The following is a 26,684-nucleotide window of genomic DNA, read 5'->3' as shown; positions in this document are numbered from 1 at the left end:
CTCCACATGGGGACAGAAGTCTCCTTGAGAATTTGTGAACGAAGGCCTGCATTTACAAGAGTTCAGTTCATGGTTGCACTGTCTGGCAATTTGTCTTCTGAGAAATCTGCCTTGAAAAGGATTTTCAGGCACCTATTCTCCAGGCCTGACAAAAACGTGCAGCATCTCCCCAGAGGGCTGCTGTCTGCATCACAGGCCCCATAAGATCGTTACTGGTAAAGCCCCGTGAAGATAGAGTCCTCATCCACAATCTCCCAGGACAAGAGCAAGAATCTACAGACAAAAACAGACAGGAGGATTAGATTCCAGAGGACTTCAGAAAATCAAATAATTGGATATACAACTGTAAGGCAAGCACGCCTAAAATGATTAAATATGTAAAGGAATTGAAAGCACAAGAAAACAGTAAGACCCCATCAGATACAGACCTGGTGAATTTGAGATTTAAAAAGTATGCTTTACAGATGAAAAATAAAATGATTAGAAATCAATTGATGGGATATAGAGCAGATTTTTGAGAGGATTACTGAACAGGATTCTGTTTCTTTCTTCCCCAAGTAGAATGTCCCCTCCGTTGAGAAGCAGTGTGGGCAGCACGGAGATTTTAGTTGCAAACTCAGGTCAGCAGAAGAACGTTTAAACACAGTCCTTCATTTTCCTTGCTCTCTTTTCCCCTTTTCCAACGGTCAGCTGCAGAGGCATTGCTGGTCCTGGGAGCAAACGTCACTATCTCTTCCAGTCAGGGGCTGCTGCTGGCAAGGTCTCCCAGGGAAGTTGAAGACCAGTAAACCTGAAGCATGTCAGCCCCAGGCTGCCTCTCCCGTTCACCTTGCCATTCATCAGTCTCATAAACTTGGCCTGGACTTTTGTGACTCAGCAGGATCCACCCAAATTTACAATGCCAGAGGACATGGCGTGGCAAGTTGACTGTGTCATGATGTTAGCCAGCTTGTGGTAGAGACACTAAGGTATGGATAAGGCATGCACCCGGAGCCTGAAGGACCAATGACTGCAAGGAAAACAGCTCTGCTTTCTAGCCAGCACTCCGCTCTCCGGAACACCTCTCTCCTCCTAACAGCTCAGTCTGCGGAGGTCTATCCCCTTTCTGCAGAGGAAGCAGGGAATCTTTGAGAATATGAGTGACTAGTTGGAGACCACGTAGCTGAGGGTGTGGAGGAACATGCTGATCCCAAAACACATGGTAGTGACTACCACGCGAGGCTGGCTTTTTGGATTTAGGACCAGCCAGCCTTTCTAACCTCTATCCCATGGAGCTCTGTAGTCCTGATGGAGGATAACTAGTATTATAGCCCCCCCAAAAAAGATTTCTACTGTCAGATAGGCTGGGGAGAGCTGGCATGCGCTATGTCTCTCGGAAGTCTTTCCCATGCAGGGTGGCACGCTAAGGCCAAGAAGGTCTCTCTTAGGGAAACCTTTTTAATTTTGTTCAACCTGGTATTTTCCAGCATCTTGTTAGATTCTAAATCACCTGACCCCTTACAATACAGTTTTAACATATTAGCCATGAGGGAACTACAAATCAAACCGCAATAAGAAACTACTTCACACCCACTGGGATGGCTATAATTAAAAAGACACACAAGAGCAAGTGTCAGGAACATGTGGAGAATGGGAACCCACACGCTGGTGGGAACGTGAAATAGTGCAGAGGGTTTGGAAGACAGTTTGGTGGTTCTTCAGAAGGACAAATTCAGACTTACCATGTGGCCTGGCAGTTCCAATTCTCAGTATATACTCGAGGAAATGAAAACATACGTCCATACAAAAACTTATGTGTAAGTTCTCCACAGCTGCATTGTTCCTAATAGCCAAAAAAGTGGAAACAATGCAAATGTCTAACTGATGAATGGAAAGATACAATGTGAATTATCCCTGCAATAGAATATTATTTGGCAATAAGAGAATGAAATATTTACATGTGCTACAACATGGAGGAACCTTGAAAACACGCTAAGGACAAGGAGCCAGCCACCAAAGGCCACATACTTTATAATTCCACTGACATCAAATGTCCGGAATAAGCAAGTCCATGTGACTGGCCGCAAGCAGCGGGGAGGGGTGGTATGGGGGGTGACAGTTCATGGGTGTGGGGTTTCTGTTTGAGGTGATAAAAAATATCCTAAAATTGATTATGGCAATAGTTGTGCAATTCTGAATTCCCTCAAAACCATCAAATTATACAGTTAAATGAGTGAATTATATTCTACATGAATTACATATTAATAAAGCTGTTTTTTAAAACTAACTTAACATCCGCCAGTGGTAAGGTTTCACAGCATAGTTTGGGCAAAGCTGCAGAAGTCTTTGTTGCCACTTGCCTGGGCTCTGTGAAGGCACAGGAGCTGTCCCATGCCACCCATCACCATATCACCCCATCAAAAGCGTCTTCGATACTTGAGAAAGTGAATTTCACAGAAGAGGCTGAAGTGAGCCCTTGTGTCAAGACAGTGTGGAGAGCTGAAAGCAGCAGCTGCTCTCTTGGTTATATACTTTGTGCCCTGCTTATACTACTGCTTTTACAAAATACCTGAAAGGTGAACAAGTAGAAAAAACAAGAGCCTTGGAAAGTTTCTGAGCGGCTCCGTAGTAAGAGATTGCGTTGAGTGCTGAATCATGTTGAATTTCCCCCGACGACCCTGACCTTCCCGAGTTAATCATTGTCACTGCCAGATTCTCCAGACTAACTTGTGGCCATTGGGCCACCAGAACCTTTCCAGCTCTCCCGGATCCACAGGCAGCCCCATTTCCACATTAATCCCACTCTTTCTGTTTCATTTCAGTGAAAGCTGGTGGAATGAGAATTGTGCAGAAGCACCCACATACTGGAGACACCAAAGATGAGAAAGACAAGGATGACCAGGAATGGGAAAGCCCCAGGTGGGACAATGCTGGCGACTCTTAAGCATGTTTCCCAAAAACCCTGTTCGGTTAAATATTAACGTTTGTTCTCTATAATATGATTCTGATAACTCTTGGGCTACGTGGGGCCGCGTTCTGTGTGTTTTTCCCTTCCCAATCAGGGAGGAGGGGACTCTGTTCTCAAACAGGGGAGAAATAGAGCCCCTAGAGGTCCTCTTCCCTGACCAGTTTGAACGATCCCACCGTGCTCACACCCCACACCCAGGGCTGGTGCCCTGTCTGTCTGCACAGTTAGAGATACCTCCATCTGCCCAGGTGACTGGGTTTAGCCAGTGTGACTCCTTCCTGGAAGCCAGGGCATTGTGTGGAGCAGGAGCAGTCTCCTGTGGCCCCTTGGTCTTCCTTCCTTCCTTCCTTCCTTCCTTCCTTCCTTCCCTCCCTCCCTCCCTCCCTCCTTCCCTCCCTCCCTCCTTCCTTCCTTCCTTCTTCTTTCTTTCTTCTCTCTTTCTCTCTTTCTCTTTCTCTCTTCCTCCCTCCCTCCCTCCCTCCCTTCCTTCCTTCTTTCTTTCCTTCCTTTCTTTTCTTTCTTTTCTTTCTTTCTTTCTTTTTGAGACGGAATCTCACTCTGTTGCCCAGGCTGGAGTGCAGTGGTACAATATCAGCTCACTGCAACCTCCGCCTTCTGGGTTCAAGTGATTCTCCCTCTTCAGCCTTCCGAGTAGCTGGGACTACAGGCACATGCCACCACACCTGGCTAATTTTTGTATTTTTAGTAGAGAAGGGGCTTCACCATGTTGGCCAGGCTGGTCTTGAACTCCTAACTTCAGGTGGTCCACCCGGCTCGGCCTCCCAAAGTGCTGGGGTTACAGGCATGAGCCACTGCGCCCAGCTGTAATTTTTTTTTCTGGCCCTTGGTTTTCTGATGGTAGACACAGCTGCCGGCTACCGTCTCCCCAAGGCTGGACCACCAGAGTGGACGAAGTAGGCAGATTTTTGCACCTGTGAGTCTTTGTACTCCAGGTTTTTGTTGTCATTCCAGAGAAGCAAATACTAACAGTTTCTGGGCAGTAGTTCGCAGCTTAGGTTTCCATACTGAAATCACAGGGAGACCCATGAGAATTGCCACACTAGTTGAACCTCAGGGGTGGGCCTGGCTGGCTGTGTAGCTGGGGTGAGAACTTCTGATTTAAGAAAGGTTAAAGTATTTCCTACCTTGGATTGTCAGCCAGATCTAGAATTACAAGGCTACACCCTTATGAGTGACTGGGTGTCCTTAAATGATACCTCTGCTCCCAGTTCTCCTAAGGCCTGCACAGGGGTTTCCTTGCAGACCCCTTGCCTACTCAACACCTATTTTCCTTGGAGGTTCAGATTTCTAGTTGGGTTCAAGGAACTTGATAGGAATCCATTTCCCTCAACTTTGCAATACACAAACAGGTACCACTAGCACACGGGCAGGAGCTCGTCCGCGTAGAAGAAAGCACTAAGCTCTCTACGCACAGCCTGTCTCCAGACGATGTCTTGGGCAGAGGGGGAGAGAGTGTGGAAAGGGAAAGAGGCCGTGGAAAGAAGCTAACCTTGATTCCTGTGGATTCAATACATGATTTTACTTCATTTCATTCCCGCAGTCCTGAATAGTAGGTGATATTATCCCCAGTTTGCACACAGGAAACAGAACCCCACAGAGGATATCAGCCTGCCCATAATGTATGCACCTTGCTAGGTAATGGAGCAAAAATTTAAACCCAGTTCTCATGGAGTGCTCAGCAGGCTGCGCTTCCAAAAAAAGTCGTTGCCAAGAGCAGGCACCCACATGAGGGGGTGGTGCATGTTCTTAGTAACCTCACCTGTCTGCTGGTAAGTGGCCTTCCCCATTGGGTGTTGTCTATAAAACCTCATACACTGTAAGTTACGGAGCAGCCACTTGAGGGAAGGAAGGGTGAAGTGTCTGAGTGATTATTAGTGATTATTGTCCATTTTAAATCATGAGATTGGCAGTGTAAAGATTCAGTCCCAGTTCTGGTTTTTAAAGAAGGCAATTTAAAGCACATGCTAGAATTGGCCTGGCATTGTGGCTCATGCCTGTAATCCCAGCAGTTTGGGAGGCTGAGGCAGGTTGATCCCTTGAGGTCAGGAGTGTGAGAACATGGGGAGACCCTGTCTATACTAAAAATACAAAACCAGCCGGGTGTAGTGGCACACGCCTCCCCGCTGTTCGGGAGGCTGAGGCAGAAGAATCTCCTGAACTCGGGAGGCGGAGGTTGCAGTGAGCCAAGATTACACTATTGCACTCCAGCATGGAAGACAGAACAAGACTCCGACTCAAAAACAAACAAATAAAAATGCTAGAATTACTTTTCTCACCGACTATATTCACAAAGCTGTATTCACAAAGCTGTGTTTGGAACATTACAGCATCATTAACTCTCCTAGAAGTTGACAGTTTTGTATCTAAAGGACTTGCGGCCTGACTTACTTTGGAATTGAGAAATTTGGGGGGTTAGGAGGATAATACTGCCTTGAGGAGAATAAAACCTTGCGTATACCACATGGCACCCCCAGTGTGTTCTCAAGCAGCATTCTGAAATCTGTATGTGATGTTCAAACTGAATTAGATACATTTTTTAAATTTAGGGGCTTGTGTCACTTCAGGTTAAGTTTTGCTTCCTTAGAAGTTATAAGGAAACCTTCCATTTTCCTAGCATTCTGGAGTTGGGGATTGAGGCTAAGAGTGTGTAGGCCTATAGTCATTTCCCTCTAGAAAAACCTGGGGTGTCACTGCCCTTCTTCATAACTACCTGTTTCCCTGTGGAAGCAAGAGGACCAGAGAGAAAGCCTTGGCTAAAAAAAAAGTCCTGGAAAGTTCATGAAACACATGCTTTTCTTGGTGAGTTTAATGTGGAGTAAGGTACCAATAGCCGTTTCTCCGCCTAACACAGTGCCAATACAATGAGAGATGGCAATTTATTAGCATGTTTAGAAGTAAGGACAGAACAGCCCACGAGTGTTCTTTCTATTGATTTTTTTCATGAGTTGACATGCAGCATTTATAGAAGATGAGCAATTTAAATAAATATGCCAGAAAATGAACAGTTGAAGAGGAAAGATCGAGCACCCCAGCACTGTAGATGATAGTGCCTTATTTACCTTAAAGATTTGTTCCCTATCTCTAGAGAACCAGATATTTTGAAGCAGGCTGACTGCAGGGTATGGTTTGCAAAGCACAGGAGCAAGGCTTTTGCTGTTGTTTCCCGAGGCCAAATTGCTATGAGACATCCCGGATGAGTTATTAGCACCTGTCCTCTTGACTTTGGCTTGGCTGTTTACTCCTGTGGGTTAAACAACTTGACACAGCATTTACAGAATGGGGTAAGCCTGTGTACACTCTTCAGCTCTTGATGTAAGTTTCCAAAACAGCTCTTTCTAACACCCTGTACTAGGCCTGGTACTCTGTGTAATAGTTTACTTTTACCACCATGCACTCCCCCTCCTTATTTCTCTGGTGGGCTGATTGAATAATCATAGTTAATAATAATCATCACTCATTCTTACAGAGTGCACTGAGCTTGGCCCTGTTCTACCTGCTCTGTTCATAATAATTCATTTGATCTGTGCTACTGCTCTGTTTGTCATCATCCCCATCTCAGAGCTGGTTATTATTAGCTGTTACTCCCATTCTGAATTTCTCCCTCTTCAATAGCTCTGAGGGTGAAGTGACTTTTCCAAGGGCACACGGTGGATAAGTGACAGCACCAGCATTCCAGCGGTGGTGGCAGTTTCCGGATTCTCTTCCATGAGGCTTTACTTACCCACTGAGCTCTTGTTTTGTGCTGGGCACTTGCTAAGTGCTTTATACTGGGCTTAATGCTCACTGCACCTATAAGTTGGTATTACTGTGCCCATTATAGAGATGAAGAAAGCAAGGATAACAGGTTTTCAACCCAATGATATGTAGTCATTGGCCTGGCCAGGATTCAGCCTTGGGTCTGTCTTGATTTGGAAGCTCATGCCCCTGATATGTTACAGAAGTCTCTGGATCTACATAGACCGTAATCCTGATCTCTCTGTAAGTGAAACTTGTTGATTCTGGGGTTGCCCATAACCTTGTCTATAATCCAACCCATAATCCTACCCGTCTGCAGCCTCACCATGGGTAGATGGTCTAATTATCACTTTACAACAAGGTCTCAGGGAACTGGGCTGGTTTTACTTTAGTTGTGGAAAAGCCTGCTTACTCGCAGAATGTATAAAACACCTAATTATCCTCTTGGAAATGTCTTATGGCATGCGACTTCCCTATCCATATGACCCGATCCGAAAGTTTTATATTTTTTTTATGTTGATCCCGATGTTGTTCAGATGTAAAAGTGAGTGCCTAACACCAAATGCCAGTTTCTTCCTTAGCCATAGATGCACATTTACAAAACTCTTTCCTTTCCTTGCTAGATGTTTATGACTGTTTTTAAATTTACTGACTCATCTCTCGTGGCTTCCTTCCCCATTAATTGGAAAATCAAGTACTGATTCAGAGAAAAGGGATAACTGGAAGATTAAAGATGTTATTGTGTGACAGGAAGAAAAAAAACCTGCAGCTTTTACTAGTAATTATTTTTCTTGCAACTGTTTATGCAACTCTTATTCCCTTTAATCTTGTAGTTTTCCACAGACTTAAACATAATTTCTTATGCTGCCAAGTTGCTTTGAGATGCTGTGTTTAAAAAAAAAAAAATAGCCCAAATGTGAAAATGCTGCCAAAGAATTTCCATCAACCTGAGTTTGAGTTACTGGTGGCTCTTCATGTCCAGGGAGAGTAATAGTCTTCATTATTATTAGCTAATACCTTCCTGTGTGGCTGCTTGATTCCATCTCAGAGCCAACCCAGTTAAGGAAAGTGGTGATTTTAAAGCCTTTTGTTGAGTGTGATAAGATGAAGTAGCCAGTTTCATTATGTAAAGGAGAGACTGCAGACATAGAATGGACCTCAGGAGTCAGGGTTCACTACAGAAAACAGTTTAATGACAAACATTTACTGACATTCTGCCATGAACTGGGCTTGGTTCAAGATATTAAAAAGGAATGGGTAACAGGAGGGGTAAACCAGAAAAGAACAGGTTTGGCCCCTGACAAGTGTTGGATGGGAAAGGGGTAGAACAAAGGAAGAAACAGGAATGGGGAATAAGGTGAGGGAACAGTTCTTCCCTGAGCTTGGCTTTTTGCATAGTTCTGACTTAGAACCGTGGTATGCTTCACATACCTGACAAGTAAGCTAACAATTCACATCAACCAAGAGGTGAGAGGGACCCAAAACGGCATACAGATTGAAGGGAGTGGGAAGTGCAATTGCTTGATATAACCACATTGAAGGGAATAGGGAGTTAAGTAACTCTGGAAAACAACATTTTTAAGAGAATACTATAAGCTAAAGACAATAAAAAACTGTGCATAAATGGTCTACTTCAGTTAGTGTACAGGCTTCTTAAAGGGTATGGGTTAGCAATTCTGAAATTGCCTTATGTGAATACTAGAATTCAACAAACAGGTAAATATGTCATAGTTGATGAGAGCCAGGTTCCTCACTGTCAGAGAAAGAGGTTACAGGCAGGAAAGGGGGACGATTGAAATGAACTTGGTGCTGTTGGATGGGAACTGGAAGTATCTGTATGAACATATGGTTTTGAATAGATGGATGGATGGATGATAGATACAAACATACCTATACAGACATACAAAAATGAATATGGATGAGAGGGTTAGTGTCATACCTGTATTTCCTAGCTTTGTTCACTGAGAGGACCTAAAGAACTGACACCCATGTAGCCATAAGCATCCCTAGGGCCCAGACTGTGGTGTCAAAACACCATTCCCCAGTCAGAGGAACCAGGGTTCCTTGGAGAAGGGGTTGATTCCAGGCCAGGACAGGAGAAATCCTAGATGAGCCTGGAATACATTATAGTGCCAGAACATAAGGAAGTTCTCCAGAAAGGTTTAGGGCAGGGCAGAATGTTATAGAAGCCCAGCTAAAGGATCTCCTTATGGCCTTAGCTGGAATAATTTGCAATAAAGTGATAGTATTAGATTTTAACCCATACAGTAAAATATGGATTCATACGGATATAAACATTCGAATTAATAAACCAGGAGAATGGATAGCTCTTTGTTATAGAAGAACTCCAGTTACTTAATGTATAAGAAAAGAGGGAACTAGAGCATAACCAGGAGGCAAACAGCACAGTGATTGTTATAGACAAGATCCACTGATGGATGTCAGGATTAATGGGTAAAAGTTTGAGGAGAAACAGGATATTTACGTAGTCAACAGAATATTTGTTTAGTCTCAAAGTATCTTCCCTAATATATGTATTAATTACAAAACAAAATGAAAAGAGTGTCTTTATCATGGAAGCCATGAGAAGGACATTGCGTACAGTATGAAAATGGAAACAAGGCAGAGTGCCACCTTCAGCCTCAGCTGGGAAAATGCAGGTTGATTGACACAAAAAAATAATACAGAAAGCCTTCGCTGCTCTGCCTGTGCCTGTGAATGACCGTGAAGGTGCCATGTGTGTTGATTTTGGGGTTACAAATAAATTTTAGCAAGTAGGCAAGTTGGCAAAAATGGAATACGTAAATAGTAATGATGGACTAAACTTATTATCTGGCCCTTTATAGAAAAGCTTTGCCAACCCTTGTTTTAACTTAGTCTGCCCTCAAAAACTATTCTACTACTTACTTCAAAAACAACTTAAGAAACTTACAATAGTATACTTCTAATTTCCACTCTACCCACTTTGTGTTTTGTCGTATACTTCTACCAATACTATAAAAAATAATGTGCTGGTGATTACTTAACCCCTGGCCTTCCAAGAAAAAATTTTAAATGCCCCGATTTGTAGCATTTGCTATTTTTGTGGTGTGAATACTCCTACCACAGCCCCCTGCTTTTTCTGGGACAGGGTCTCACTCTGCCACCCAGGCTGGATTGCAGTGGCGTGATCCTGGCTCACTGCAGCCTCAACCTCGTGGGCTCAAGCAATTCTTCCACTTCAGCCTCCTGAAAAGCTAGGACTAGAGGTGTGCACCACCATGCTTAGCTAATTTTGAAAATTTTTTTGTAGAGACCAGGTCTCACCACATTTCCCAGGCTGATATCAAACTCTTGGGCTGAAACAATTCTCCCACCTCAGCCTCCCGAAGTGCTGGGATTATAGGCGTGGACCACTGCACCCAGCTACAGCCAATTTTAAACTAACAGCATGACATTACTAAACAGACTCGTGAAGACATGTGAACAGTCAGCTCTCTCCCATGTCAGTGTATGTCAGCTCCAACACACCACTGGCAACAACTTCCATTTACATTGTTATTATTTTAATAGTAGCCTTCTAAAGATGTTTAAAGAAACAGAGATATGAAATATCTCTTAAAGATTCATTATGCACATCTAATGTTCATCCTGTCTGGTGTCCTTTATTTCTCCCCACTAGGTTTCTATCTGTTTTATTGTCTTACTGAGTGATAGTGAATGTCTGCTGGAGATGACTTAGATTTTGTTTTTCTGAAAATCTCTTTGTTTTGCTTTTACTTTTGAAAGCTGTTTTCACTATATATTGAATTTCTAGTTAAAAGCTTTTTGTTTCAATGTGTTAAACATGGCATTCCATTTTTTCCTGGTTTCCATTGTGTAGAGTTAGAAGTCAGCTGTAATTCTTGTCATTTTTCTGTTTGGTTATGGTTATGGTAATGTTTCTGTTTACTTATGGTTACTTTCAAGATTTTCTCTTTATTTTTGTTTTTCAACAGTGTGTTTGTGATGCACCGAGTTTGGTTTTCTTGTATTTATCTTACTTGGGATTTACTGAGTGTCTTTGATCTATGGTTTGGTGTCATCAGCTTGGAAAAATTTTTGGCCATTATCTTTTCAAAAATTTCTTTGCTTCGTTTTCTCTTCTTTTTTTGAGACTCCAGTTTTACGCATATTAAGCCATTTGATATGGTCACAGGCCTCGGATGTTCTGTTTTTCTCCCTTCTGCTGCTGACTCTTTTCCTCTTTTATTTCAGTGTAGATGGTTTCTTTTGAACCTGACTCCTTTGTCTTGTGCCCAGTGTTTGGGCGCAAGATATCCTGTTTTCCATTTCCACCTCCATTTGGCTTTTAAAAATATATGGCTTCCATTTCTCTGCTGAAATTTCCTTTTTTTCACACATATTTGTCACAGTTATTTTAAATCTTCATCTGATGAGTCCAGCATCCAGGCTTGGTTCCTCATTCTGTTAACTGTTGGTTTCTTTACAATGGGTCACGTCAGTTCTTCAAGTGTCTTTTAATTTTTAATTAAAGTAAAACCTAGTGTGTAAAAGAATGACAGAGACAGAAATGACACTAGAAGCTGAAGTAAGTGATGGGTCAAGAAAACAGCATGCCTTTTCTGGTTTGACCCATTTGTGTGTGTGTGTGTGTGTGTGTGTGTGTGTGTCAGTTAATTTAGTATTTATAGTTGAACTGGGCCTGGACTGTGTCATTGCTTTAGTTAGATTCAAGACTTGACAAACATCAAAATAATTGAAGGTAGGATTATGACTTTCCCACTTGTAGTGGCTTATGGTATGAATGCCTAGAAGGTGTGTCTACTTTCCTGCTCTGCCCTTGGATTTCAGCAGGCTCTGTGTGTATGCTGAGCCTTATGGGTGAGAGCCTTTCAGTTCTCCCATCCCTTTCCAACCAAGGTTGGCCACTACTTGGTCCTGGGCGAGGCCTAGAGTGCCAGTGGGAATCATAATATTTGCCTCATGTGATTGCAGTTCTTTGGTCAATTAGACAATATATAAGAACACCTGAACCATCTCAGGCACATATTAAGTGATAGCTGTTATTACATCTGTCATGATTTTTAAAACTTTTTATTTTGAAATAATTTCAGACATACAGAAAAGTTGCAAAAAAAAAAAAAGTACTTAAAAATCCCATCTACCCCTCACCATATTCCCCATATGGTAAAATTTTACCACAGTTGCTTCTCCCATTTCTTACCCTTACATATATCTAAATCTACATCTCTCTGTTTATATGAACTTTCTTCTGAAGGGCCCTTTTACTCTGGAAGACTTCAGTATGTGTTTACTAAAAGCAAGTACTGTGTAATTATCAATATCAGGAAACTGACATTGAAATAGTACTGTTATGTAATCTACAGACTCTTCAGACTTGACCAGTTTTCCCACTGCTGCCACAAATTTCAGTCCAGAATAATACCTTCATTTAGTGACATATTTTTAGTCATCTTTAACCTAGAACAGTTATCCAGCTTTTAAAAATCTTTCATGACCTTGACATGTCTAAAGGGTATAGGTGATTTATTTTGTAGGATGTCCCTCAGTTCAGTTTTTCTGATGTGCCTCCACAATTGGATTCAGGTCCTGCTTATAGGGCAGGGACTACACAGAAGCGAGATCTCATCCTTCTTGGTGCATCAGATGAGGAGGCACACGACGCTCCCCATCCCATGGCTGGCGATGCCAGTTTTCATCTCCTGGTTAAGATGGCATCTACCAAGTTTCTCTGCTATCAATTTACTATTTTACCCTTTGTAATTCATATATATCTCATGGGGGAATACTTCGAGACTCTATGGATATTGTGTTTCCCATCAAACTTTCGCCCGCTACTTTGAGCATTCACTGATGATGCTTGCCTGAAGCAGTGACGACTGTAGGGATACTGTGTTCATTTCCCAGGGCTGCCTTCACAAAATACCACAACCTGGTGGCTTAAAATAACACATTTGTCATCTCGGCTCTGGAGGCCAGAAGGCTGAAAGCAAGGTATGGGCAGGTTGGTTGCTTCTGGGAGCTGTGGGAAGCATCTGTTCCGCGCTGCTCCCCTAGCTTCTGGAGGTTTCTGGCAATCTCTGGCATCCCCTGGCTAGTAAATGCATCGCTCCAGTCCTCTGCCTTTACGTAGTTTCTTTCTGTGTCTCTTTACGTCGTCTTTCCTCTCTGCGTGTCTTTGTTTCCAAATTTCCCCTTTTCATAAGGACACTGGTCATATTGGATTAGGACCCATCCTGATGAATTCATTATAACTGGATTACCTCCATAAAGATCCCATTTCCAAATAAGCTCACATTCTGAAGAACTGAGAGTTAAGATTTCAGCATGCCCTTTTTGGAAGATGCAAGTCAGCCCACCCGTAACAGATGCCAAATGGTAATCTGTGGCAATTTTTAATGGTTCTCTCAGTCAAGTTCATTGTTAAGATAATAAATAGAAAATTTTAAACTTCAGTTCAAAGGTGGCCCAGCCATGTGCCAGCTTAAATCTCAGGCCTGTATGCCTGGGACTTTTTTTTTTTTTTTTGAGTCAGAGTTTCGCTCTTGTTACCCAGGCTGGAGTGCAATGGCGCGATCTCGGCTCACCGCAACCTCCGCCTCCTGGGTTCAGGCAATTCTCCTGCCTCAGCCTCCTGAGTAGCTGGGACTACAGACACGCGCCACCATGCCCAGCTAATTTTTGGTATTTTTAGTAGAGACGGGGTTTCAGCATTTTGACCAGGATGGTCTCGATCTCTTGACCTCGTGATCCACCCGCCTCGGCCTCCCAAAGTGCTGGGATTACAGGCATGAGCCACCGCGCCCAGCCTGGGACTTTTTATCTTTGAGCCATGATCCGCATGTTTGAACTTTAAGCCGTTTGGTGGACCAATGTCAACATCACCCTTAAGTTGCAGTGTCACCTTTTCTATCCAGGCTAGTGGCAAGCTGCCTTTTAAAAGGAGCATGTCCCTTTGCTCTGTGATGGGCATGGAGATTTAAGCAGACTGGGGATGCTGAGTGTCATCCAGCTCTCAGACCCATTTTTTTTGTTGTTAGTTTGTTTGAGACTGAGACTTTCTCTGTTGCCCAGGCTGGAGTACAGTGGTGCGATCTCAGCTCACTGCAACCTCCACCTCCTGGGTTCAAACGATTCTCCTGCCTCAGCCTCCTAGCTGGGATTATAGGCCACATGCCACCACGCCTAGCTAATTTTTGTATTTTTAGTAGAGACGGGGTTTTACCATGTTGGCCAGGCTAGTCTCAAACTCCTGACCTCAGATGATCACCTACCTCGGCCTCCCAAAGTGCTGGGATTACAGGTATGAGCCACCGTACCTGGCTCAGCTCCAACACTGTGAGTGCCCCGTGCTGGCAGGCAGAGCCCACCACCTGGCAGCAGCAGCTGACCCAGGTGCTGGAGTGCACTGGCCACAGAGCCCTGCCCTGGCCAAAGGCAGAGCCGCAGCCTGGCCAGGGCCCTGAGTGACAGTCTCTGTGAGGGGCTGACTGGTTGTCACTGCCTATGGACCCAGATGCCTCTTCCAGGGAGAAGCTGTGCAGAAGGCACAACAAGACCCTCAGAATAAAAAGCAAGCCCGACTTCATGGCAGCATATAAAATAGTAACAAAGAGCCAATCTGCCCTGGAAAGGAGAATCAGGAAGATTCCCATTGCTGTTGGGCAGCTCTTCCTGTCAGGTTTGTAGGACTGAGACTCAGAGAACAAGTCTGTAGGCAAAATGGGGCATTGCCTAAGTGTTACAGTTTATGTGCCAGCAAGGCAGTGGTGAAAGGATGTGTTTTGCCTGTGGCAATTTGGGCAGCAGAAAGTTGACAGAGCAAGCACAAGCCTCCAAGCCCCCTGATGGCAGCTGAGTTTGCCGGCAGCACCCACTGTGCGCAAAGGCCATGCAAGATGGCATCTGCGCAAGGGAGGCTGCCCAGGGAGGGTTGGCATCTGCCTCTCCAGAGGCTGCAGCCTATCCTGATCACAGCATCGAGGTCTGCCATTATGTATCATCTCACAGTTGTGGAGGCCAGAAGCTTGAGATCAAGGTGTCGGCAGGAACACATTCCCTCTGCAGGCGCTGGGGAAGGTCTGTCGCAGGCCTCTCTTTCAGTTTCTGGTAGTTCTTGGCTGGTGGCAGCCTCACTCTGCTACCTTTGGATGACGTTTTCCCTGTATGCCTGTCTGTGATCAAACTTCCCCTTTTACAGACACCAGTCCTATTGGATTAGGGGCCTCCCCTTCTCCAGTATGACCTCTTCTTAACTAAGTACATCTGCAGCAACCCTGTTTCTAGATAAGGTCATGCTCTTAAGTCCTGGAGCCTAGGAGCTCAACATATGTTTCTTGGGGAAACGTAAATTCAACCCAGCACAAGCAAGCAGCACCTCGTGCCACTAGGCATCAGTTGGCAGTACCCGGCTCTGTTGGCATCCCAACAACAATGACAGCATGATAATTTACTAACTGGGAGGCTTACATGGCAAATGATTCTCTCTTCCCCTGTGCCAGCATTTACTGTTGCCCAGGCTGAGCACTGCAGCAGCCCACTTTCCTGACCAGGGGCATGCTGTATACAGGGGTGTGGCCCCAAATTTGATCGCACACTCCATCAGTTAAGAAAAATGTTTTCTGCATGCATCTCTCGTATATGTGTATTCATTTTAAAAGTATACATGTGTACTATTCTACCATTACATCAGTTATGAAATGTGGACAAGATGGATGGTAAGATATTTGATAAAAATGAAACAAGCAATATTTTAAATGTCTTGCTATTTCTAGTGACTTTGTACTATCATTAGCTAATTTCAAGGTCCAGATACCCTTGAGATGGGATTTCTCGTTAATGATTGAGGATGTAAATCTAAATTTCTAATGGGCTTCCAGGCAATTTCAGGTTTTGAGGAGGAGAGCTGCTTCTTGTCAGATGTGATTAGGTCGTTGGAATTTGTAACATGGAAACCAGTGACGACAGGCTTATGTTCACTTGTGCTCGTATTGGGATTAACTTCAGCCTCCAGAGGTTATTTTTTCAGGAATTTCTAAAGCCACTTTTCCGTTTTGTAAAAGTTGGCTTACATTCACTCTAAAGACAACATCTGAGCACAGTTTGAGGCACTTGGGGATATATTGAGGATAAAACTAGAGAATTGAAATCATTGCCCCGTTAGCCAGATGGAGTCATGGGTGTGTTGCAGGACACTGAAAGCAAGGGAAGGGCACGGAGGCTTGTGGGTGGCAGTCCCCCTGCTTCCTTGGGAGCTCTCAGGACCAGGAGGCTGGGTGAGGGGCAGTTTGCCTGGGGGACATACCGTAAATAGTGGCAAAGTTTAATTCATTTTGTTTCTTTAGATAAAAAATAAATATAAATAGAATGTATCTTCATGTTTAGCTCATTTTCCCAACAAAATAATTGCCTTCTTAAGCACAAGGGACTGCCTTAATCATGGATTAATTTATCATAGCCAATACCACTTTTGTTATTGTGTATAGTGGGAATTAAACATTTCGCCCAACGCCTGTGGATATGTGTATTTTAGCACGATCAGTAAAAATGACAATATAAGCATTTTAAGCAGTTTTGCCGTCGCCCTATGAACACAGTAACAGCACTGTCAGGATTCCTAGTGAATCCAGCCTGATTCCTCCTCTCCTGGAGGTGGGCACCAGAGAAAGGCTTGAGGCTGGCAGGCAGTGAATCAAAGCATCACCGCAGAGGGACGGAGCATATGGGTACCCATATGTCATGAGATCCTGGCCGAACTCTTCAGATTGGGGGATGAGAAAGAAAGTGAAGGGGGCCAGGTTTTCCTCTAGGGCCAGTTGCAGCTGGTAACAGGCTTTAAGACAGTGTTTGTACAACATCTGGCTACATAACGGATGTGGAAACCAGGTGTGATTTATGAGCTTCCAAATGGCCCCTTCCTGCTCTCTCTCCCTCCACACGTCCCAGCCTCCTTCGAAGATTGTCACACTCCCATCTGCCCCGGCAGGGCCCTTTTTATCTGATGGAAGGAGGGAAGAAAGGAAATGGGGCCATCAATTCTGCCTTCCAGACTCTGCTCTGTGAGTCTGCACTGGAGTCAGCCTCTTGGAACGGACGGCTCTTTTGTTTTTATGGTGTGACTCAAAAGGTTGCACTATTTATCAAGAGTGTTTTCTTATTACATAAACATATGAACTGAATTTAAATCAGCTCTCCAGTGCTTGGATTTTACAGAATGAAATATGTAATAATAACCACATCAAAGTAAGAGCCCTTATTATTAGGTTAAAATTACTCGGCCTGAAGTTTTTAAGTCCTCTTTATCTAAATAAACCCTGTTGACTTCAAAATTGTCTTGGAAGGCATAGCACTCAGAAAATACTTGGTGAATCAGTAATAATTTCTTGGACTTCGATACTCTAAAATAAAATAGGTAATTAACTTGATTACTTCTTATTTTCCAGTTGGTGAAAAAGGTGAATTGGTAATAGTTATGTTGGGGAAGAAAATTCTTTATCCTCACGTGTTCTGTTGGTCCTTCAGTTCTCTCTAGGAAGGATGTTTACTTGGATTTTTGATTTTTGATTGTGCACTTCCTGTAAGGCAGGACTGTAGTCATTACTGTGGAATTAATATGGGCTGGAGTATTGAGGGTGGTGTTCTACTCAAGAGATTCTCATAGAATGCAGATTTAGGGCTGGATACAACCCAAGGATCACTTAATCCAGGTGCTCCTAAGTGGAGCCCTTGAGAGGTAAGATGTTAGATTTTGCTAAAGATCCAGAAGGATCTAGATACCAAAAGTGAAACAAATATCGGGTAGCACCCCACAAAGTTTTCTATGTTAAAAATTAGTTCTCATCCTCTCCTGGACGTATACCCAAGAGAACTGAGAACAGCAGGGTCACCAAGAGATGTCTGTGCTCTTGCGTTCACAGCAGCACTGCTCACAGTGCCCAAGAGATGGAAGCAGCTCATATGCCCATCAGCAGATGAATGGATAAACAAAATATAGTGCACACACACACACACACACACACACACAGACACACACGAATAGCATGCAACCTTTAAAAAGGAGGAGTATCCTGTCAAATGCCACAGCATAGGGGAACCTGGAGGTCATTATGCCAAGTGAAAGAAACCAGCTACCAAAGGACAAATACTGCATGATTCTCTGTATATGTGGCATCTAAAGTAGTCAGACTCATAGATACAGAAAGTTAGAGTGGTGGTTACCAGGTACTGGGGGAAAGAGGAATGTGGATTAGTGGTTAATGTGTACTAAGTATCAGATTTGCAGGATGAAGTAGTTCTGAAGATCTGTTTCACAACAATGTAAATATACTTAACACTACTAAACTGTACACTTAAAATGGTTAAGATGGTAAATTTTGTAATGTATGTTTTTTGACCATAATAAGAATATTTCTAAAACAAATAACAAGGCCCTTGCTGCTGTGGTAAGCAGTTTGATAGACCCTCAAAAAGCTGAACAGCATTTCCATGGGACCTGGCAACTCTCTTCCTAGGTGCTCAAACAGAAACTTGCACGTAAATGTTCATCCCACCATTATTCCCAATACCCAAAAAATTGAAACAACCCAAGCATTCATCAGCTGATGAATGGAGACACAAAACGTGGTATATTCATACAAGAAACGAGGGGCTGATTGATGGTACAGTCAGGGAGGAACTTTGAAAACGTTGTGCTACGTAAAAGAAACAAGACACCAGGCCACATATTCAACAACTCCATTCATATGAAATCTCCAGAATAAGCAAATGCATAGAGACAGCAGATGACTGATTGCCAGGGGCTGAGGAGAAAAGGGGGAATGGTGAGTGGCTGCTGAATGGGTATCGGTTGCTTTTGAGGATGAGGAAAGTTCTGGAATTAGATGGTGATGCTGGTTGTATAACATAGCAAACGTATTAAAAGCCGCTAAATTATACAATTTCAGGTAGTTAAAATGGTGGATTTTATGTTCTATGAATTTTACCTCAATAAAAAGGAAGTCCTTCTGCATGGAAATTGGGAACCGTGGCACACTGTCATTGCTGAGGAAGTGGAAGCTCGCTGTGGTGGGAGGACTTTCTGGAGGACCATGACTGAACTCCTCAGGGACGTCAGGACCGTTCGGGGGTTGAGAGAGGCATCTCATGTAGCCAGGCTCAGGCAGCAAGGACACACTGATGGGGTTGACGACAGGAGAGGTGGGTCCCTTGGGCTCTTCCAGGGCCACCTCTCTGCCCTCCTCCTGGAGCAGCTGCCTCCACAGGCTGGCAGAGGGTTGGCTATAGCGTATCCATGCTTTATACCTAGACAAGTGGCATTGAGAGAAAGAAACAGGCATCTCATTCATCTCTTTTTAGGAGCAAGTAAAGCTTCACCAGAAGTCCCCTAGCAAACTCATTGGCCAGAATTGGGTGACTCGACTCTCCCTAAGTCAGACATTGCTAAGATTGTGTTAGATGTGCAGTTTGCAATGCCATAGAGGTTGGGAAGTCAGGTACAAAGACCAGTACCACAGGCAGTGTGGCCGGGCAGAAGGCAGGCTAGGGAGGTCTCCTGGAGCAGTGGGGATGAGCAGGTGGCCCAGGTCTGTACTGAGAAGGAATGAAGTGCAGGGAGCACTGCTGAGCCACGTTAGTACCCGGAGCCTGGGGAATGAGGTTCAGGAGCCCTCGCACAGGGCTCAGGATCCAAAGCCAATATGGCTGGTGGCTAGAGGTCGGAATCCAGGTCCAGGTTCTGAGGTACAACTGGCACCAGCCAAAGCCGTGGAGAGATTCCTCCCTTCACCCATGGGCTCTTTATAGAGAAAGATTCCCCCTTCCAGGGCTCTCTACAGAGCCCCATCTTAAAGCCAGACCTGGTCCGCAGTAGGTGTGTGTTTGAACCCAGAAACAGACGTAAGTAGAACTGCACTTTAGAACAAAAACACTGAGTGGTTTATAAGTAAGGCCAAACCTTTTTAAAGATTATCCCTACAGGCTCCATCAGAACTAACCAGAGACCACAGGTTAAATTACTAGAAATTTACCATCCCCTACTCTTGTAGTAGATTTGTACAGGACAGGGTTTGTGTCCTAATAATTTTTCCAGCAGCAGCCCTTAGCTGTTTTCCCTGGCACGCACATCCGAGTATCCCCTACCTGCATGTTATTCCCCTGATGTCCGTGTAAGTGCCTTGTCTGTGCCAGGTATTCTCTACACAGCAGGGACACATTAGTGAGCAAAACAAAATCCCTCTTCTCACAGGGCTGGCATACCACTGGGAACAACAGACGATGAGCACACGGACAGCTGACATGTGCTCTGGCAAGTAGACTTAGCAGGGCTGCAAAGAAAGCACAGATGGCAAGGGGCAGCAAGGGGTCTTTATCTCCTGAGAAAGTTGCCGGTGAGGAGAGCCTCACTGAATTTTGTAACCACCATTATTGGTAGCCCAGGCCCTCTGCAGAACGCATGTGGAAAGAGGAAATGAAGACAGATGCTAGGGTGGCTGCCCCAGGACACAGCTGTGCAGGCAGGCTCCGGCAGCACCTGGATGTCCGAGCACGTCTGCTCCACCGTTAACCTGGGATCACCATAAAGATGAATTTCCTGCTAAGGGGGACCAGAGTAGCATGTCTATGGACGTGGCTTCAAGCTGTATAGGCAAGCCTGAGGCTAAGGATTTTGTAAACTCGGCATGATCAAGAGTGTTTGTTGTGCTAGTCAGAATGTGGTTGGCAGTCGTTGCCCTGGCATTCTAGGAAGGAATACCCAAGAGAGAACACTGGAGAAAAGGGGACATCTTTGGCATTCTAAGAATTTGACAAAACCACTAACTGGATCACTTTGAATTTATGTAAGTCAGGAATAAAGATTATAAATGACATCCGTTAAGCATTCCTTTGTAGCAGTTTCATAGTGGTGATAATGGAATTTAGGGCAATTTTGGCCAATCGAAATTAAGAGACGTAATTGCTGTTTACCTTTCTGGGTGGCATCGTGGGAGGTAGGAAATGAAGGGGAGGGAGGCTAAGATGGTGGAGTAGAAATATGCATGTTCTGATACAGGCGCCTATTTTCAAAGTTGGTTGTTTGACTTTAAGAGCACAAATTCATTGCATTTATCTAACATTCCTACCTACAGAACAGCACAGCATGACCTCTGTAGCTAAGGTTAACTTTCAGCTACACTTGACCTCAGTAGAAACTGGACATGAGGGAATGGTTTTGACATTTTTGAAACCTACCCTCTTTATAGGAGAAGAGCTGTTCATATCCTGCAATGTTAAATAAGTTCTGTAGGTTGAGAAGAAAACTAGGACAATTAACAACATGAATGTTGCCAGTTAACTTGCTGTTTAATTAACATGAGAAAGTTGATACTCTTTGAACGTGAAAGAACACATAGAATTTCAATATGCGGACATATGGCGAACCTGTACTGGTTGGGGAAGCAGCATCAATGTTCATTTTGAAAAAAGCAGAAAAAATGATGTCGCTGATGCTGGGGATGGGGCTGGCTGGCCCTCTCCCCCTGCCTCTTTTCCTCCGCCTCTCTCCTCTTCCCCTCCGCCTCTCTCCCCACCATTCACTCACACTTTGACGTAAGGGTGCCACATGGGGGTCTCTCTCCAGACCTTCCTCATGGGTTAGCCCCGCAGCCCCCACCTCGTGCTGTGGTCACGATCAAAAGTTGTATCTAAAAGCAAGACATATTTCTGCTAGTTTGTGATTAATTTGAACCCAGGAGTTTGTTGATTATGTCTATTTACTTGGACTTACTGGAAGGCCAAGTTTTCTCAAGAACATGAACAAATCAGTAAAATTCTAAATTTATTGCTTTAATTTCTTAAACTCAGATTCAGCTTCTCCATATATCTGTTTATATTTAATTTCCCTGAAGGTCTGAAAAACAGGGCAAAAGAACATAGTCTCTGTCCATCAGAGGTCTTCTTTGTTGTCTTTTTGGCCTACCTTTTGGGCTCAGTCTAAATCTTTCCCCCAGCATTTTAAGTAACTTCACACTTAAGGCTTCTAAAAAGCAGCAGTGATAGCTAAAAACCTAATACAGACTGTAAATGAATGGAAATCTCATATAAATCAGTAATAAACACATCAAATTCCCAATGGATTAAAAAGAAAATGAACAAATAATTCTCAAAAGAATAAATATTTGAGGCTGGGCATGGTGGCTCACACCTGTAATCCTAGCACTTTGGGAAGCCAAGGCAAGTGGATCACAAGGTCAGGAGTTCGAGACCAGCCTGGTCAAGATGGTGAAACTCCGTCTTTACTAAAAACATAAAAATGAACCAGACGCGATGGCAGGCACCTGTAATCCCAGCTACTCAGGAGGCTGAGGCGGGAGAATCGCTTGAACCTGGGGGGCAGAGGTTACAGTGAACCAAGATCGCACCACTGCACTCCAGCGTGGGTGACAGAGTGAAACTCCATCTCAAAAATAAATAAATACCTGTAAACAAATATTATTAGTAAATAAAAACAAAAAATAAAATTTCACTTTCTGATATCAAAAAAAAAAAAGTTATAACTGCCTTCATGTTCTTTTCTTTGTCTATTAATCATAGACAGTCTGTATCTGTGGGTTCCGCATCCAAGGATTTGGCCCACGGCAGTCAACCAACTGTGAACTGAAAATATTCAGGAAAAAAATGGATTATTGCATCTGTACTGAACATGTACAGACTTTTTTTCTTGGCACTCTTCCCTAAACAGTACAGGGTAACAGCTATTTACATAGCATTTACATCATATTAGGAATTATAAGTAACTGTAGATGATTTAAAGTATACGAGAGGATGTGTGGAGGTTATACGCAAATGCTACACTATTTTATATCAGGGACGTGAGCATCTGCAGGATTGTGGTATCCACAGGGGTCCTAGACCACTCTCCCACGGCTGCCAAGGGATGACTTATAGATTGGATGTCTCAATTTATATTTCCAGAAACACAGTGAATTGCCTCTAAACAGCATGCCATTTTCTTCCCTCAAACTCTGCTCCCCTTTCCATCTTGTTACTAGGCTCTGATAACTTGGATACTGAGTTTTCCCAGCCAGAATCATCAACATGTATTTCTCCTTCTCCCCAGGCTCCCACATCCAAACCCTCATAATGAAGCCAGGCCCTTTAGCATCAGGAGTAAGGCAGCAGGCCCCATCCCTACCACTCGTGGCCAACTATCAGGGCTCCCTGCCTAGCACTCAGAACCAGCCAATCTAAACGTCAAGTCTCAGCTTGGAAGTCAGCCCAGGAACTCTTTCCTGACAGGCCTGCCTTCATCAGGGCGTGCTGACCCCCTGTGTGTTCCCCAGGTACCTGGGACTTCCCCTCTCACGACACTGTGGTTCCCTTTCGGCTGCTTCTCAGACTACAAGCTCCCCTGGGGCAATGGCCAGGTACTGTGTGTCAGCCACCCATTCTCCTGACACGTGGGCACGTTGAGAGACAGTTCACACAGACATCTCATGTTTCTGCATAGTCCGGGTCCTCTGAGCAAAGACATTTACATTCAAGTTAATAATGTTTATATAAGGAGACATTTTATGACAATAAAGCTTACAGAAGTCTCCCTTCTGCTCCCCTAAGATGGTTGCTTACATTCCAGGATGAAGCTAACTCTCTGTCTCTGCCTCTCTCTGTCTGTCTGTCTGTCTGTCTCTCTCTGTCTCCGTCTCTCTCTCTCTCTCAATAGTGGAGAGAGAAGGTCACCAGCAGCCCTGTACAAGGTCAGAGGTCCCTAATTCTGGGGTATGTCCTCTATGATGATTCCACTGCATGCATAGGTGACACTTGGCCCTCACCATGTCACATCACCATGGGGATTGGCACTTAGCAAACTAGTGCTAAGATGTCGTTCTTGCTGCTCTCTCTGACTGAGAGGTCTTGCACCTTCTGTTGTGAATACACACACACACACGCACAAACACAGAGACACCACACATCGTTCCACAAACATGCACACACAATGGCAGGCTAACTTGTTAGCTGACCAGTGGGATAAAACCCCAGGCCCTTCACAGTTTTGTATGTAACGAGGATAAGCATGGTAAGACTTGCCCATTGTCCTCAGCTAAGCCGCAGTCGCAGGGGCTGAAGAGAACCCATCAGAACCCAGCCCAGCCTCCTGGGCTGGGGCCAGCACCTTTACCATCACATGCCTGCCTCCTCTGCATGACTACAGAGCCTCCTGAACTTTAATGTGCTTGCAGATCACCTGGGAATCTGGTCAGAATACAGATTCTGCCTTAGCAGGGCTGGGGTGGGCCCGAGACTGCGTTTCTCATGAGCAGAGTGAGAGGTGCTGCCCATTCCCCACCACGCAGTGAGCAGCATTTACCTGAGACACACGCACCATCCCAGTCTCTGCAACACAAGTGAAGCCTACACATGTTCCAGAAATGTATCAACACTGTGTTAAAGGAAGACAATGTTCATCAACAGTTTCTTCTTTCACTGTGGGTAATGATAACTTCCTAGTTGACCACCATATTTGTAAGGACTCCAGGGGGGGCAGAAGAGAGTATGCATGCCAACTGTCCAATAGGCAGAATTGAACGTTCTTTTCCCGTGGGACTTGAATCTATTTTGAAAGCATCTGTCATGTGGCCTGTTGAGTTTATGATTATGGCTCATCTTAATTGGGCCTTGGGGAATAAGACATTTAAAAGATTGTCCCTGGTATGGACTTAAGCAGTTCAGCAGCATTCAGGAAGTCTAACAGCCAAATAACAGCAAACATAGCTGCCTTTAGACCAGGTGCTTTGCATACTTAGTCTTATTCAGTCTTCACATCCTACAAAGTAAGGGGACTCTCTTTTATGGCCAAGGAGATCTAAGAAAGACTAAGGACATGGCTAAGGTCATTCCCAAAGTAACTGAACAATAAGATGTAAATCCAAATGTGTATGACTCCAAAGACTCCCAGTGTCCTGCCCACCGTTTCTGCTCTGTTAACTAGTCATTTTTCCCAGAGAGTTGTGGGGAAATTATTGAGAAGAAAGCCTAAAATCCTTTCCAGCACTAGGATTGTATTATTAGGTGCTGGTTTCCATCAAGCTCATTTAAGACGGAAGAATTTCAGTGATATTCCTTCTACCCCAATTGTCAACTCAAGCTCTGTGGCTTTACAAGACACCATGGCAGTGTCAGAGCAGCTCTGCAGGGTACCGGCTTCTGCAGAGGCTCCCTGCCTCTACGTGAAGGTCAGCTGCTGCCCTGGTGAGTCTTCATATCTTGGGGGCAAGAACCTCAGAACCAGGAACACCACCAACCACTAAGAAAGCCCCGGCCCTGCATGCAGGAGCCCACGCACCTCAGGACTGGAAACAACCCAAGCTTGGGACCCAGAATAACCATGCCAGAGGCCAGCGATTGGAGGCTTTGGGACCCAGAATAACCACATCAGAGGCCAGCGATTGGAGGCTTTGGGACCCGGAATAACCACGTCAGAGGCCAGCGATTGGAGGCTTTGGGACCCAGAATATCCACGTCGGAGGCCAGCCATTGGAGGCTCCCAAGGCAGCTGCAAAGAAAGGAAATGAGACTGGAAAAGTACAAACAAGAGGAAGCTGGAGCCAGGGTAAAAACCATGACTCACCTCTACCAAATTCGTGATGACTATAAGTGGAAAAAAAATAAGCCTGAAATGGGAAGGGTGGTGCCCAATGGGCCCAAAACAAACACTGCTGAAGAATGGAAGGTTTGTTTTCACTTTGCCAGAGATACCAAATGTGATCAGAGATAGAAACAGACGCAGCCCTTTCCCAGCCTTAGCAAGGCCAAGCCCATGGGGTGTTGGGTCAGAGGGAAGCGTGAAGAGGAGGGAGGGAGCAAGAAGCTCGGGTCAGCACGCAGAGGCAGAACCCCCGCCTTCTCCTCCTGGCGGGAGGAGGGAGCTACACCCCCTTGCAGTTTTTGGGTTTTTCAGAGCTTGACTTTGTCCAGATAGCTGCATCCCCAGGTGAAAGGCCCTGGGGAGCACACGCACTCTGCCCTCTAAGTCACTGGAGCCCTCATCCCTTAGGGACACAGAACCAGAAAGGAGGAATGTGTCCCCTGCAGCTTTAGCTTGACTCTACCCAGGCTGAGCCTTTGGTCTGTTAGTTCATGTGCTGGTTCTTTTTGAAAATGTTGGACCCCATGTATGACTGCTAAATCAAGCAATTTAGGTACACATAGTCCGTAATAGCCAGCCTCCCCTGGCCTGCCTGAAATGGCGTGTAAAGCATTTTGTCTAGGAAAGCCCTAAGCTGATGGGCCCTGGGGTGCTGGCCCATTGCTCCTGGGTGGCCCCTGGTAAATCACAAACCTTTGGTGACTGTTTCCTCATCTGTAGCACAAGATTTGTTCCTGTGTCTTTTTCTCTTATGGGGCTTTTACAGAGAAAAGAAAATGAGAGAAAAATGCGAATATCTATAAGCTTTAAAAAGAAATAAAAGCACAGCATGAATTAATAGCAGTCCCATATTCATGGGGTTCATGTTACAGAGGTGGAAACTTGCTAGACTCTGGAGAAAATAAGAAAATATAAGTCAGGCCTCAAGAACCTTCCAGAGGTTGATTAATTCTCACTGAGGCCATCTGCATTCCTTTGCTGGCAGAGCAGTTCCTGGATAGGTACTTATAAATCATTTCAGGCCTGAACAGGATTAGAGGTGCTGTGCTTTTAAATCATTTTAATTTAGAGTTTAACCGGAAATTATTGTATAACATTTTGAGGGTAGCACAAGGAAAGGGAATGTTTTTGCTGTATGCTGCCTTGAACACATCCCACAGGTTTACTTTTTTGCTGTATGTTTTCTTCTGCACCAAAACAATGCACCATTTGTATTTCGGCCCTTCAGTAATCTTGCAGATAGACACCTGACAAGTACACTTGGATAACAAACAGTCCCCTAGGATGCAGAGCAAGATGTACTCTGTATCCTTAGGAGCTCTGTCAGCATAGAAGGTGTCACAACTCGCATTGCAATGA

At 44.5% G+C, this 26,684-nt stretch overlaps 1 protein-coding gene across 1 annotated transcript in view; it reads left to right on the top strand.

Annotated features, from left to right (window-relative positions):
• The window catches only part of LOC108281408 (death associated protein), a 76,453-nt gene that overhangs the window by 10,649 nt on the left and 39,120 nt on the right, over positions 1 to 26,684 (top strand). Inside the window, exon 2 of the mRNA XM_017496949.1 lies at positions 2,802 to 2,898. Within this exon, the coding sequence (XP_017352438.1) occupies positions 2,802 to 2,898 (97 nt within the window). The remainder of the gene's footprint in view (positions 1 to 2,801; positions 2,899 to 26,684) is intronic.

The sequence above is a fragment of the Cebus imitator genome, unplaced genomic scaffold, assembly GCF_001604975.1.
Source record: "Cebus imitator isolate Cc_AM_T3 unplaced genomic scaffold, Cebus_imitator-1.0 Scaffold226, whole genome shotgun sequence".
NCBI lineage: Eukaryota > Metazoa > Chordata > Mammalia > Primates > Cebidae > Cebus > Cebus imitator.
The sequence above is the reverse complement of the archived record's forward strand: the minus strand, read 5'-3'. Positions and strand labels throughout refer to the sequence as shown.